We start from the raw sequence: 16731 nt of genomic DNA on the forward strand, positions 1-16731 counted from the left end.
AAAAAAAAAAAAAGGCCTGCTTTTGTTTAGTACCACACCGTTGTTTTGTTTTGCGGCGTTTTATATATATTGTTTAGTTGTTCTTTTGTTCGGAGTATTTTTGTCTGCTAATTAAAGTACTTAAGCTAGTTTTTGGCTTTTATTTCGAACCGGGTTGTGAAGTTAAAACGGGTAGTTTTTTCAGGCACAACAGATAGGCTCTAACTTGAAATCGGAGCGCTGCCTTCAATCTCGGATCCTACAGCAACAGCATCCATTTTCCAGAACGAGAGGATAGTTACAACGGGGTCTCAAACGAACTTGTTTTTAAAAAACGTCTTTATTCGGGAGAATACAGGATGAGAATGGCGTTAATCTGCATTTGCGATAAGAAGGACCATACAGAAGAACTTCCAAGATAACCGATTTCTAAAGTGTTGGTTTATGAAAAAAAATATGCCTTGGTATATTAACTAATTGAAATCAACACTTAAGTATGTAGTGGCACTAGTGTCACTATGACAGACACCAAATAAATCCGTGTCGCTGCGTCACACTACTTGACATGCATTGTAAAATTTTCTCACAATTCTGCACTTTGCGGTTTAATCGCAAATATCTCGGAAATAGAGGCTTGTTGAGACATCGACTAAGAATACCTTTTTTGTGCCAAATTAATACGCGATTAGACCCAACTAGTTTAGAAGTCAGAATACAGGGTGACCAAAAAGTTAAAACATTTTTTTTGCCCAGATATCGCCGCAAGTGGCTTTCTACGAGTTGATCAAAAGCTGACGGCAGATTTGGATTCCCTATGCTCAAAAACAACTGTATACCAAATTTCGTTAAAATATGCAACTCCGTGCAAAGTCGGCAACAGTTAACTTTTGGACTAAGGTGAGTTGTGTTAAATCATCATATTTTCACCCCAGGAATCCGCCATTTTGTTTTGTGCCATTACTTTTGGGACACCCTGTATGATTATACTAGTATTGGCCCGTACCCACCAACGGCAAAATTTGCTCGCAAGTCCAGATCTGCAGATTTAATTTGTACGAAATTTGCATCGAGTCGTATCTGGCTCGTGGTTAACCATTAACGCACCGATATTTCTTCGAATTTGGCTCGCCAAGAATAAGCTATGACAGATATTTCGCTCGTATATGGGGCGCTAATGTCTGTCACTTACGAGCAAAAATTTAGCCAAAGAGATTACAGAAATAACGAATAAGTACCACTTGACTGCTAAAATATTACCTGTCATCTCCAACAACGCAGCAAACATTAAAAATGCAGTAGTAAATGAACTAAAACAGAAGCATTTTGGATGTTTTGCACACACCTTAAACTTGGTTATCAAACATGCGTTAGAAGTCGTGAATATGTTGCTAGATAAAATTAAGGAAGTGATGGATTTTTTAAAAGAAGTGCACTTGCCACTAGTGGTGGGAAAAAAGTAACTAATCGGTATTCGAGTACTCGTTACTCATCAGTATCCGAAGTAGATAATACCGAACCAAGCTATCAAACGAGTACTCAAGAAATCAGTAATCGTTGTCGGAAAATCAAGTAACCCATCCTAACCTTCGAGCCCTAATCCGAATGCGCTACAACTCGTACTCGGTCATACTAACTGGTAACTAAAGTAACTGGTAATCAGACCCAGTAATCAGTACCAGTACCGAATCCCTATACCTATTAATACCGAGTACTCGTTCAGAGTAACTAAACTAACTGGGAATCAATGCCAGTAACCAGTACCAGTACCGATACGGATGTATACCGACTATGGATGGTCGGTATTTAACGTAACCGCTAAGTGTTCCAAAGGTGTAACCCGAAACCGTAGTTACAGTTTGCCGATTTAACCGGTTTTTTTGGAACCGTCTCATAAAACCGAAATAGCGGTGCGCACTTCGGACACCGTCGAGCGATCTATCCAGCTGCAGCCGTTTGCCGATTTCAACGGTTGTTTTTGGAACCGTCTCATAAAACTGAAACAGTTGTGCGCACTTCGCACCAGCTGCAGTCGTTTGCTGATTTAAAGATTGTTTTTGGAACCGTCTCATAAAACCGTCAAAAGTCATGGGATCATAAGAACCGATGCGACAACGTCGAGCGATCTATTCAGCTGCAGCCGTTTGCCGACTTCAAGTTGTTTTTTGGAACCGTCCCATAAACCTGAAAAAGTTGTTCGCGAGACCAGAAAACAATGTACTCTTACTAAATAATCTGACTCTACCTAATGGTTTTACGTATACCTACACAATGTACATAATACCAGATATACAATATATGGTTATACTTATTGGTAATAAAAAAAACAGTATTTGTACACCTAATATTTTGAACTTAATAAAACTGAAACTGCGAGTGACGCGGTAATACCGCTCCAAATGTAATTCCGAAATTTTTAATGAAAAGGAAAACTTACCAGCAGCTTCTTTAATTAGTTGAGCACATTTGGTTTGTCCGCAGTTTTCAGCAACATTTAATGCAGTTAATCCATTTCCATCTTTTATCTGGATGTTTGCATTATGTTGCAGCAAAGTCTTAATGTTGTTCAAGTGACCATATTCCGCACATACATGCAGAGGGGTCTAAAACAAAGAATTTTAGTTTAATTGGAGGCTTCAGCTAATGATTTAGACTTTACTGCAGTTTTCATAAGGGTTTACTTAATACAATGTATTTAATACTGAACACATATGTTGAAAATGTCATCGGTTTTCTCTTAATTGGCATATATGACTACCGCTATTGTTTTGGTAAAGTATCAGCAATTTCAAATTGAATCGATAGGAAAAACATATATTCATTTATTATTTATAATGAATTGTTCAGAAGAAATGTTAGCACCGTCAATCTTTAACTTGTCATGTAAATACAAGGTGTTTCATGAAGAAGGGGCATTATTTTAACCACGTATTCTGGGTGCGAAAATAACCCTAGTTTGCTATACAGGGTGAGTTTTTTAAAGTGAGAGTGAGATTAAATACAATTATACAATTTTGGAAAAACTACGAAATGGGTAGGGGGACGTATTTTAACATTTGTTTTATTATTTTACTTAAGTGCCTTCTATGAGAAGTCAAGGTAACTGACTTTTTGATTATGAAATTTAAATCAACATAAGAAACTATGTACGTGTACAAATTTCTCAAAATGTCATTTGATCACTTAGTTCCAGAATTATGACGTACAACATAATATTTAAAAAAATAATTTATTAAATTATGACCACTAATAGTAATCAACTATGTTTCAGGAGATGTTCAAAATGCCTGTCGTCAACTTTCAAACACTTTTTTTCTTCAAGAATTTCAAGTGTAACTAGCAAGCAGGCAGAGCGAAAACTGTCCTTCATATCATCTGAGGTGGTGGGTGCAGTAGCCATCACTTTATCTTTTATAAAACCCCACAAAAAATGAAGCGGCGTCATATCTGGAGATCGCGGAGGCCATTTGACCGGACCATCGCGACCAATCCATTTGTTAGAAATATTTCATCTAAATGACTACGGGCCTGCACGGCTTAATGGGGTAGAGCACCATATTGCTGAAACCACACTTTCATGTTCTGATTCAATAACTAGTGTTAACTGTTTCTTAAAAAGTTGATGTAGAGGGTGAGCCAAATTGGACAATTTTAAATGGAAACTCCCATGTCTAAACCAGATAGACAAAAACCCGTATGTCAATATATTTAACAACTTCCGAGATACAGCGTCTTTTTCAGAAATTTGCATTTTTGGAAAGGCTCTCTAACTCTTTTCTTGTGATTTTTTAAAACTTTCTTCAAAAACATTGACAACGCACTTTTTCACGTAGCATCGGATAATTTAAATTTCATATACGGCAAGCAAATATTTTTCTAGTTATTAATAGAACATATATATTTCTGAATAGGACACTCTGTATATTTTGTCATATTGAACTTGCGCTTGAAAGTACCTTTACAAACATATCACATTATATGTTTCACATAAGAATTCTATGAAATATAGAGATTTAAAGTTTTTCAAGTTTAAATGACAACCGTTAATTTAGCAATAAAATACAGTTTAAAAAAATAGATCGTTATTGCAGCGGTATATTCGAAACCATCACATTCAACTAACAAGAACAAAACACACCCTTCAATAGATGTTCGAATTGTCCACCGCTTTCCCAATTGCATAGAAGACACCTTTGCTAAAAATTTATTGAGAACTTCTTACTTTATTTTTTTGAGAACTTAAAATATCTAAGTTCTTTTGTGATATTAGAATACCATCAAAAACAAATGGACCGATAGTTCCATCTAGGAAAACACCTGCCTACACGTTAAACCCAAATGTCCATTGATTTCTCTGTTCAACATCTGAATGAGGATTATGTTGTGACCACGTATAGTTGTGGCGGTTGAAAATGCCAGCTCTAGTTACATATGCATCGTCTGCTCATATAGAATTCAACGGAAAGTAGCACACTTGGCGACAATTTTCCAGGAACCATCGCCAAACTTTTACTTGGCGTTCATAATCTCCAGATCTGAGATGGTAAACTTTTCTCCTCCTAAACGATTTAAAATTATATTTTTGCAAAGTTCGCCTAACTGTAGTTCTTGGCAGACCGGTTCATAGAGTTAAATTTCGCATTGGTGTTTTGGGGTTATTTGCAACAGTTCATAATAATGTTATTTCTTCTAACTCTCTTCTACTTCTTTCCCTATTTGATTTATATCTTTTTGGTCGTTTCATTTCTAATTGGCCGTCATTTTTTTGATTACGTTGAAATATTGCGAAAATATCTCTCAATGTTGTCTTCTCTCTGGAAACGGTTCCTGGTACAACAGCTTCTGAATTCTACTCCGTTTGTATGAAGGAAACTATCATATCTCACTTTTGACAATTTTCATATTTCATTTCAGATTAATTCCGATAATTTCACTAAAAGTCAGAAATAAGCAAGATCTTTACAGCATTAAAAAAAAACTTTGACAAATGCTAGTACTGACATTCACATTCGCCTCGTCGTCCAAAGCCTACTTGTCGCTACAAAGCGGGCACATGGAGTCTAGACTTGAAAAAAATTAACAATTAAACATCTATATTTGATTTAATAGTTGAGCAAAACCTAGATAGTGCTATATTTTTATATTTGTGCCAATTTAAAAAGATGTCTGTTTTATCAGACTATGAAGGCTTTCACGGCCGGTTAATCACATTTAGGAATGTTTTCCGGGCTTTGAAGCCGTGGTCTATGGGAATTTCTTCCACAACTGCGGTGGACATTATCAAAGGCGATGAGGCAGTGGGCGAAGTGATCTCCCGTGCTTTCCGACTAAGACTCAACTGCTGGATTCCCCGTCGTATTTATGCAGCCCAGCCGTGTGTGCTCATGCGGGGGGGGATGGGTGGGGGTTCCAACGATTCGGCGCACATGCTGTTTGGCGCAAAACGCGCTTCCAATCTGGATTGAGTGCCGTAATTTCTTCTTTTCTGTTAAAATTGTTTTGGTGTTTAAATATTTCGATGGCCTCTCTGGTGAGTCTCGGGTAGTATATTTCAGATTGGTGCAGAATGTCTGTTTTGTTGCAACGGGTGCAAGGGGTGATGACTAGATATTGGTCAAAATAAGCCAACCCAAACGACAACCTCGCCTGCTCGAGCGATGACTTCGGTCATCCGGTGCACCCTGCTAGAAAACAAAAAACGGCGCTGTCGACCGAACCATGGCGGTATAACCATCCCATCGGGAAACAACGGAAATGCTGTTTTCAAGAAGACCCGCTACCAACCCGAATTGGCCAGCGAAAAAGGTCAAATTTTTTCCCTCATTCATGGAAGATACATCCTACACACGGCCCTCAGTCCTCAGCGGCTCCAATGTCCCTGACCAAGGTGGCGTTCAGAACGGAATTGGAGCAGAGGGTGCTAAGAATCCCCGGAAGAGACCATTCCACCAACCATATAACTGCTGGCCATATAACCAATAACCAAACCATCGAACTAAACCGCCGCATTAGATTGGCCTGCGTAGATTTCGGCAAACTTAATTATGTTTACAAATCACATATCCCAGTCAGAATTACAAGGAAAACATTCAATCAGTGCGTGCTGCCAGCTCTTACCTATGAAGCAGAGACCCTGACACTTACGAACAAAACAGTGCATAAAATTCGCGTAGCACAAATAGCTATGGAACGCGTCATGTTGGGTATTTCTCTCAGACAACGAATTCGAAACCAAGAGATTCGATGGCAAACGGGAGTGCTAGACGCGATAAAAAAGATAACAACCCTCAAGTGGAATTGGGCAGGACACGTCTCCAGGATGACGGACAACAGATGGACAAAACGATTATTGGGGTGGAGGTCGAGACAGGAAGCCTAGCGAAGCCGAGACCATCCACCAATCAGATGATCTGAAATGCTGTCACAGCAACTGGATGCAGGCAGCACAGCAACGGGATGCAGGCAGCACAGCACCGAGATGCATGGAGAAGAATGAGAGAGACCTACGTCCAGCAGTAGACACGAGATGGTTGACTGATGATGATAGCTTTTTGTTAATAACTCGGAAAGTACTTTCTTACCACGAATGAAACTTACATCATTGGATACTACGCAAAAAAGTGCTTTGGAAATGTTTCCGAAGAAAGTTTAAAAGTGTATATTTCTGAAAGACGCTGTATCGCGGATGCTGTTAGAGATATTAACATATGATTTTCGTCATTCATATTTTGTCTATCTGGTATAGAAATGGGAGTTTCCTTTTAAAAGTGTCCAATTTGGCCCAACCAGTACATATTGCATTTAAATGTCTTTCAAAAAAAAATGGGGACCAATAATACTATTCCGAAGTATACCACACGAAACATTAAGCGGCCAGAGATGTTGGTTTGGCACAGTTCTGATCCAGTAAGGATTTTTCACCGCCCAATAGTGCAAGTTATGTATGTTTACCTTTAAAAAACATGCAAAAATTTTTTTTCAACATAATATTATGTTATCTGTAATTAGTAATGGGCGGATCGGAACTCTTTGAAAAGACCCGACGGATCTGGATCTTGAAATATTATTTCAAAACTTACAACTTACGTGAATTAAATTTAATAAAATTAAAAATATCTATGCTACCTACTTTACATATTAACATATCATTTAAATTCACAGTAGTGCATTAAATTAATATAATCACTAGGAAAAGAACAAAACAGCCAAATTCCTTTTCTCGATAAATTAGTTCAGAAAACTTTAAACAATTTTGAAACTTTGGTATATACAAATACTACTCTACAAATTGAAATTTAAATCTTTACTCAAATCACACGATAACTATGAAAGAAAGCAATTGTTAAAAGTTTATATAATAAAGCAAATACAAGTTTTAATCAATCTAAATGTAACATTTAAAAATTAAAATGTTTGTTTGAATTATTATCCAAAATATTTTAAGAACAATCTTTAACGAAATTGAAAATTAGGATAAAATAAAATTAGAACTATCTTCAAAACCGAAAATGCAAGTATAAGCAAAATTACAAAAACAAAACCTTGACAAAATTGAAAATACAGAACGACTTATACAAAATTATATACAATATACTTATACATTACAAAACCATTTGCGAGTGTAATAAATATTATATAAGAAAAACATGAAGACCTCAAAATAAGAATTAAAGAACACCAACCATACATAAAAAATATAGATTCACATAATACATATTAGTCATATGCATTTGATGATTGCTGCCAAATTAAATAAAATTCCTCAATAATTTTAGCAAATAACTATCACCACAAATAACGTAAAATTAATCGAAAGTTCGTTCATTTTATTAAATCAAGATAATAGTGTTGTCTCATGTTGATTTAGTTGATGCCATGCACGGGTACTTATCTACTTATGCTAATATCAGAAGTAGACGAAATAAATACAGAACCAAAATAAAAATTCACTAAATTCTTAATTAATTGATAAAGACATACACATTTTTTTATGCGAAATAATCAACAAAATAGTTTTGAAAAAAATGAATTCATGTTCAAATATTACGCTAGTTGTGTACGTGTTGTAATGTTAATGTTGACGTTATTAGTAATATAAAATTAATTGCTGAATATTTTATTTCATATATTATTAGATGAAATATAAGTACTAGAGAAAAATCGTTATAAAATTACATTAATATACATAATGTATAGAGGAGTATTTTACCAAATACTTAGATGTTTCCATTTAAAAATATTATTTGTAAAGTTTTTGTGGTTTTTAATCTGTTTCGTTTTTCAGTTATCATTTGACCAGTTTTACTGAAAAATCGCTCACATGACACATAGCCTCTTTTTAACTAGCGCTCGTAAAGTGTATACTTCTTTTCTTTGGTACCACCATTTTAATGGATCTTCGTATCTGTCCAAAAGAGGTCAATTCATATACTTGTCTACTTCCAATGTTGCAGCGACAGTAGAATTATTTAGCGGGAGTCCTTATTTTAAGTACCTTATCATCGAACTTTTTTCATATCAAAGACTTATTCGTATTTCCAGCAGTTGCTTGGTCTGGAACTTGTCTAGTTTCCTGTTCTTTGCTATCATATTGACTTTTAATTTTCAACTTCAAGTCAATGGCGCGATTGGCTTTAGTTGAGTCCGAAAACCCGTATTTTTTAAAAACGGGGATCTAATAACGTAGCGTGCGAGATAAGTTCATTATTTTCTATGTGTTTGAAAAGCAGAGATATTTCAGACAGATAAGCATTTATTAATGACTTAACGTTAAGTCTATAATTTGAATTTTTGCTTTGCACTGCCGGACGTGACTCTCCATTGTATTTACAGATAAATATATTTTTAAAACTGCCACGCTTTTTTCCGAACTTATTTCGCATGTTACGTCATTAAAGACTAGTAGAATTCGAATGACATGTACGGTTATATCCCAATCAAGAGGGGTCAATGTCACATTGTGTTGTAAAATTGCTAAAGAGGCTATTATTGCGTCTTTTCTTTGAAAAAATCGATCATATCTAAAGTCGAATTCCATCTTGTCGGTACATCCATTTTTAATTTTAAAACCGACATCCCCATTTGCTCGAGTTTGATTAAGCTTAGAGAGGGCATGGAAACTTCTTTTAAATAATTCTACGACTGTTCTTATCTTCGTCAATGTCGATTCGATTTATTTAGGTCTTTTTTGTACTATTAAATTAACTGAATGCGCAAAACAGCCCAAATGACGCCAATTACCTTGTTTAATTGCAGCAACAATGTTATGTGCATTGTCAGTAATAACGGCAACAATTTTATTATAAATTCCGCATTCTTCAAATTTGGTTGCAAAAATGTAGATACATTTACAGCAGTATGACGTTCTTTATACGCAATGCAATCTAATAAGTACGAATTTAATAACGTTTTGCTGCCGCTATCGTCTAACCAATGTGGAGTTATTGCGATAAAATTTTTGTTGTTAATTGCTGTCCAACTGTCTGTGGAATTGAAACTACATACGCATTACTGACTTTTCGACTTTTCGCATAACACTTTCTCTAATTTTATTGATCATTTGGGGTAATAAGCTATTTGCTACTGTTTGACGGATTGGCAGAGAATAACCAGGGCATAGCATGTTAATAAGTTTTTTAAATTCTCCGTCTACAACAATCGAATATGGTTGATATTCTTCGACAATCATCCGCAAAAGCTGTTCATCAATTTGCTTCGACTTATTAACTGAAACCGGGTTGAAATTTACTAGGAAATTATCTAGCTGCTGCTGACCTGATCGTAGTTCCTTAGCAGTTGAAGCTTCATTGACGCGGACATCCTTGCCGTCGGTGTTACTGCGTGTGATATCTTGTGCATCTTGCCAGCAGAAATTAGCTTTCTCTCTGTATATTGGAGTACCTAATTAAAAAAATATTTGATATGAAAAAAAATATTTATTTGGATTAATCAGTTTTAACTTACCTACATGCTTGACACGCATATGTCTGCTAAGATTTCCCGTTGACCCTTTAAGTAAATTTAAAATGATAGAACAATAATTGCACTTCGCTTTAGACAGAGATTAATCCGAAATGATTCCAAATCTCACTTTTTTCCTAGTTGCCATTTCTGTTGAACTCAATTAATGTACTAAAACGTTTCTAAATATTTGAGACTTTTGCAACATCTGCAGCCTGTGACATTTTAATCAACTCTCAAGGTAAACAGAAAAATAAAGCCATAAATTTGAATTAGGAAAAAGAATGTAGACAAAGGTACAGCGGTGGGACGCCGGTGGAATCTATTGTACCACCAGGGGGCAAGTGTTTTGGCACTACTACCAATACCGATGCAAAAATATTACCGACTTCTACCGACATCTGGGTGAAACCAGAGACAAGTAATAATTTAAGTAAGTAAGTTATCCCTTGTCTCTGGGTAAAACGAACTGAACGTGTTAACGCCAAATTTTCGTTCAGTTCATTTGCTCAGATCTGGCTTTTGCAAGCCAGATCGTTGAGATGGCTTGAGCGTGTAAATGGGCTTCAGATGTCATTTGAAGAAATTGCGAACATATGTAGGCAATTTGAAGCTTATTTTTACAATGGTGTTTTGGACAAAATTAGTTAATTAAATGCGATATAAACATAAACAAACTTAGCAAAGTCTTTTTGATTCAAGTTAATAAAAAAACTGCCACCATGCCTACCCGGGACTTGAAACGAAATCGAAGCGCCGTCGTTGTTTGAAAATCGACACGCGTCACTATTGCACTTAAAATTACTATTTTTTGCTTTTAGAAATTAATACGTTAATTATGAAGGAATATACATTTACAATAAATAGTTTGCACTTGCACTGTGAAAATTATGAAAATAAAATGTAAACAAGGATTAAACTAGTATTTACTTTCTGTCATTTTATATAATGCAGGTCCTTTTTAACTAATTCAATTGTCGATAACATTTTTGTAATCATGTATATTATAACTTACAATACAACGTATTCTTTTGATAGAAGCAATTAATTACGTACAAGCCTGACCCGTGATTTGTTCTTCTATTGAAATACAACAACTATTATAAAAAAATAAATAATAAAGTAAAACGCAGAAACATGTAATTACCGATGTTTTTTAGAAATTACTAATACATATAAATAGGTATAGGTATGTCTAGATGAAGGAACATAAATATTTAAAAAACAGACTAAGGCTTTCACGGCCGGTCAAATTACATTTAGGAATGTTTTCCGGGCTTTGAAGCCGTGGTCTATCGGAATTTCTTCCTGACGTTTCGTCCACAACTGCGGTGGACATTTTCAAAGGCGATGAGGCAGCGGGCGAAGTGATCTCCCGTCCTTTCCGACTAAGACTGATTCAACTGCTGGATTCCCCGTCGTATTTATGCAGCCCAGCCGTGTGTGCTCATGCGTGAAAGATGGGTGGGGGTTCCAACGCTTCGGCGCACATGCTGTTTGGCGCAAAACGCGCTTCCAATCTGGATTGAGTGCCGTATTCCGATAGACCACGGCTTCAAAGCCCGGAAAACATTCCTAAATGTAATTTAAAAAACACTTGCGTACTGAAGTAGCTTAAATTTTGTTAAAAAGAAACAAACAAAAAAATCTGTCATTATCCTCCATTTGCCCCGTGACCCAATTGCAAATCGTAACTCGATTTTGAAAGTCTGGTCCATACAGTTCTTGTTGGAGTTTGATATGGTATGGATGAAATTTATACCTGTGCAATATGATTATGACTAGAGTTGAGCTCTGGTTTTCAATCTGTGATTTCTTCACAGCGATTAATAAATCGCAACCACAATCTGTGGCGAACGTACGAATAAGCAACAAAAAAATTTTGCGCCCACAATTCGCGAGTTCAAAAGTCCAAACGCCCCCTAGTGACTAAAATTACAACTACACGTTATCTAGTAATTTGACACTTGTTTCGTTGACATTGGTGTCACATTAGTGTTTGTGATTGGTTTTGTTTCGTTCTAATCAACTTCTGCAAGATTTTAAAGAAACGTAAACAGATCGAAAAGTGTGTAAGTATTGTTTTATGTTATAAATGTCATCAATTCCAATAAATAAACAAGTCTGACAAGTCTCAACTGTCACTCGACAACGAGTAATTTGACGTTTTGCAGCGCCACCATCGGTAGTTGAATTCGCGAACAGGGCCGCTTATCTGTAATTCTTTCTGCACTCTCCCAAAATTAACTACATGTCAACTTCCATATTAAAATTATCTTCCAATTACAATTAACTTGAGAAAAAGAGCGTAAAAACGTCAAAATCCTCAATTAACACTCGCAGTTTACGCGTTACCATGAATATGAAAGACAATTTGAAAAACCACTGACTTAAACATGTTTAATTGTATTTAAATTCAATAAAACTTCAATTATCGATAATTTTGTAACTAGATGAGTAGACCATGCAAAAGTTTAAACACATACGCCGGTTTTCATGTAGAATTAAATTTCAGAATAAAAAATACATCATTCCATTTACAATGTCAAAGTTGCTTTGGCTTTCAAAGAAGCGCTTCAGTAGAACAATAACAAAAAAGTTAAGACATGTCCCCCTAATTATCTATTTTTTTTCCAAAATTTGTATGAAATCATTGGAAACTGTTTCTGAAATATAGCCTTTAACACTAAAAAAAAACAAAAAAACGTTGTATAAGTGACAGCTCATAACTGCTTCGTTACGGATTTATAGGGTGTTGAAATTCAATTTAAAAAATGCTAAATTATAGATTTCTTCAAAACGCATGTTATGCAATAAAATAATTTTGTAAAATTTGGTCAGTGGCGTGCATGCCTGCGAGCTATCCAAATTTATAAGTAAAAAGCGGTTAGAATTCTAAAGTAAGATTTGTGTTAGGTGTGCTACATTCAATACATTTAAATGGCAGTAGATATTGGAGTAGATAAAAACTGCTGGCAGTGTCTAGCTAAAATTATTAATTGGTAATCTTTTAGTCCGCGCGTTTTCTCAATCTGTTGCGGATACATAACTCAGAAGCTATCAAAGTAGATAGAAATATTTAAATGTTTTAAAAAGTAGACTCGTTTATCATCTATAAAAAACCACACACTAATCAACTCCTTTTATGATATGACCTCAGCTTTTATCTACTACAATACGAACGGTGGTTTCTATTTAATTTTTGAGCTTTCATTTATATAGCAAACTAACGTTATTTTATGGCCTACAATACGTGGTTAAGATAATGCCCTTTCATTACATGAAACACCTTGTATTTTCCAATTAAAAAGTAAGTAATACACTCTACTATGATGTAATAAAAAAGGCTAATGTTTTTGCAATTAACTTAAATATGCCCTCATAAAAAATAAGGAAAAATGTTGCAACATCCATAATGTTGACTATCCCAATAAGTTATAGACTAAGAAGAGCATAGAGCCTAGTTAACGGCACAAAAAATACATATTTCTCTTGAAAAAAATGATGTGAAAAGAAAAAGTACCAAACTAAGCAACAAGTAATTGGTTTGACCAGATATAAAAACAAATCTAGTTAGGAGGCTTAGATGAGAAATTGTTACCTTGTATTCACCTCTGGGACCACATTGAACATTTGCATCCGATCCTGCATTTAACAACAACTGCAAACACTTCGAATTTTCGCTAATGACGGCTGCATGAAGGGGAGTTCTTCCCCAACTGTCCTGAGAGTTCAGAAATGCATGCTGCCCACCTTCTAGAAGATCTTCAAGTAATTCCGTATTGTCCCATAATGCAGCCTGTATAAAATGTGATAGTTAAAGTATCAGTTAAGCCTAGTCTTCAAATAAGACTGAGAATAGAATTCTTACTTTACAATAAAACTAGAAGAAGATCAGTTTGCAAATTAGAAATTTCCTACAGAAAAAGGCTATCGACCCAATCGGTCTTTCTGCCCGTGTATAGTACATATGCGTCTTAGCCTAGCTTATTCTAAAATTAATTTCAATTCCTAACACTCGTATAAACTAATCAGTGATAAAAAAATTATTGGCTCATTCCAATGCCAATTCGAAATTCAGGGATTCCAACATCATCCCCGGCTTCCTGAAGTGCAAAAGAACCCTTAGGACCACGCAAGCACACATGATATACAACAAGACCAAGAAGTTATTCCTAAGGGAAATGATCCACAACGTGAGAAATAAACTAGCAGCAACAGACAGCAAACTTCTAAACCTCTTCTACAAACTGGGAAACGGTTTGCATTACTCTTACTGGAATAAGATCGACGCCATCTCCTATAACAGCATGCAAGGAGGATTGGACAGAGCCACGAAGAGACAAAAGAAGAAATTTGAAAAATTGGAAGTCAAATCTAGAGTAACAACCCAAACAACATCAGGCTTGGACCCAGCACGAACTGTAGTGAACCTGAGCATTCACTCACTAACGCTTGCGGAGCAATCTGTCTTAGCCAAGGGAGGAAACTTTGCTATTAACCCAAGAACGATACCAATAGAGGAGATTATCTCGAACACCGAAACAGCATTGCTAGGGCTCCCTGAACAAACGGCAAATAAAATTCGTCTGGAAACCACCCAAATCCTACGGAAAGCGAAACCACCACCAAGCAACCTAAGCAGAAAAGAACAACATGCCCTCAAGGAAATACGAAGGAACACAAGCGTTGTCGTCCTGCCAGCTGACAAAGGAAACGCTACAGTCGTCATGAACAGAGAGGAGTATGAGCAGAAAATCCAAAACTTATTGGACCCAGTCACTTACACAAAACTCAAAATAAAACCCGACTCGAGCCAAGTTCAGAAACATCAACCGCCTGATCAAAATATCCGCAATAGGCGAGAACACCATGAAGAGGATTATTAGGTCAGAAGCCCTCCCCCCAGGTTTGTATGGATTACCCAAGATTCACAAGGAAGGAATACCACTAAGTCCTATCGTCAGTGCCCCGAGATCACCAACTTACGATATAGCAAAATATCTATCCTCTCTTCCGCAGCCACACTTGGGGTCCACAGAAACATACACCAAGGATTCCGAACATTTCATTAAGAAGATTCAAGACCTCAGACTGAAACCGACGGACATGCTGGTCAGCTTCGATGTTGTATCTCTATTTACAAAGATACCCTTGGACGAATCCATAGAATTAGTGGCGGAGCTATTTGAAGAGAGTACAACAAATCTGTTCAAGGCTTGTCTAAAGGGCAGCTACTTTCTGTGGAATGAAGATTACTACGAACAAAAGGAAGGAGTAGCCATGGGAAGCACTCAGTCCGGTGGTGGCGGATCTCTTCATGGAGAAGTTTGAGGAAACAGCGTTGAGCACCGCACCCCTTAAACCAACGATCTGGTACCGATATGTAGATTACACGTTCGTGCTATGGAGGCATGGAAGCAAAAACCTGGACATCTTCCTCGACCATCTAAACAAACAGCACCCAGACATCCAATTTACCATGGAAGTTGAACAAAACTACCAACTGGCCTTCCTGGATGTTTTGGTGTCTAGGCAGGGGAATCGTTTAGACCACAAGGTATATCGAAAAGCCACCCACACAGACAGATATCTTCACAAGCTATCTAACCACCATCCGAGTCAGAAGCAGGGAATCATTAAAACTCTCACGGATAGAACCAGAAAAATATTTGGTCCACAACATCTTACTACAGAACTACAGCACCAGGAAAAAGCTTTTCTTCAGAACGGTTATTCCCAGTTGGACATCAAAAAAGCTGTAGGAGTGGGCCGTGCGGAAAAAAGTGAATCCACTCTGAAAGCTTTCCTGCCCTTTGTTCCCAGGGTTACGGACAGAATTGGGAAGCTCCTGAGGAAACGCAACATAAGAACAGTCTACAAGCCCACGGCAAAGATCTGAGAATTTCTAGGGTCGGTTAAAGACAGAAGACCCCCCTCGCAACTGCAGGAATCTACCGGATTCCATGCTCCTATGGAAGCGTCTACATAGGAACTACTAAGAAATCGGTTGCGACGAGAATAGAGGAACACCGACGTAATTGTAAACTGGGACATGTGGCAAAGTCGGCAGTGGCGGAACACGCCCTCAGCGATGGAACACACAACATCTATTTCGGAGAGGCACAGGTCCTGGCCACAACAACAGAGTATCGCCCCTGACTAATACGAGAAGCCATTGAAATCCACAAACACGACGACAATTTGAACAGAAAAGAAGAGACAATGGCGCTAAACAGGATATGGTTTCCAGCACTCACCAACGCAAAAACAGCAAGAAAAAGCAACAGCTCAGGACAGGAGAGAGAATCCTGTACACCGGAGGATAGCAACTGCCAACAGAATGCGCAGGCTCCGATGACGCAGGCCACGTCATCACAAACCACGTCAGCGCAACCGGTGCCTAAATACGGACTGCGCCCGAGGAATCGCATCAGAACAGTGTAAGAATTCAAGCAAACCACCTCTGAAGGTGCAAGCCGCTCGTGCTTGCGAAACGTCATGAAGAAATTCTACCCAATGACGGCCTAAAAACCCGAAAAACCCATTAGTTTCTATTTTATTTATTGTTTGTTCTGTAACCCGTCTAAAAATGGGTATAATCCGACATCAGCCTGATTTCGTTATCGGTAAATTTTGATTTGACCACCATCAGCATTTCTTATTTTCAAAACCTTATTATCAATTGTACATACTTTCCTGACTGTGTTTCAATTCCAAATCAAAATCAATTCCTGGGCTTCAGTCATTTATTGTCTATTTATCAATTAAAATACGTTTCGGTGTTTTCCACCA

At 37.0% G+C, this 16731-nt stretch overlaps 1 protein-coding gene across 6 annotated transcripts in view; it reads right to left on the bottom strand.

The window, feature by feature from the left end:
• LOC109541915 (leucine-rich repeat serine/threonine-protein kinase 1) overlaps window positions 1-16731 on the bottom strand; it is a 444231-nt gene that overhangs the window by 82675 nt on the left and 344825 nt on the right. For 5 of the 6 annotated variants that reach the window (XR_007282525.1, XM_048670747.1, XM_048670748.1 and 2 more), the window contains exons 2-3: window positions 13538-13735; window positions 2414-2579 (exon numbers count right to left, since the gene is read on the bottom strand). Coding sequence is in view for 5 of the 6 variants with exons in the window: in XM_048670747.1 (XP_048526704.1) it covers window positions 2414-2579; window positions 13538-13735 (364 nt within the window). In the remaining variant the exon portion in view is untranslated. Of the gene's footprint in view, window positions 1-2413; window positions 2580-9750; window positions 9877-9939; window positions 9985-13537; window positions 13736-16731 lie in introns of those variants that run through there. The other variant, XM_019910912.2, reaches the window with a different exon arrangement.

The sequence above is a fragment of the Dendroctonus ponderosae genome, unplaced genomic scaffold (assembly GCF_020466585.1).
Source record: "Dendroctonus ponderosae isolate FM_Combo_2020 unplaced genomic scaffold, Dpon_F_20191213v2 Dpon_F_20191213_1, whole genome shotgun sequence".
In the NCBI taxonomy this organism is placed as follows: Eukaryota; Metazoa; Arthropoda; class Insecta; order Coleoptera; family Curculionidae; genus Dendroctonus; species Dendroctonus ponderosae.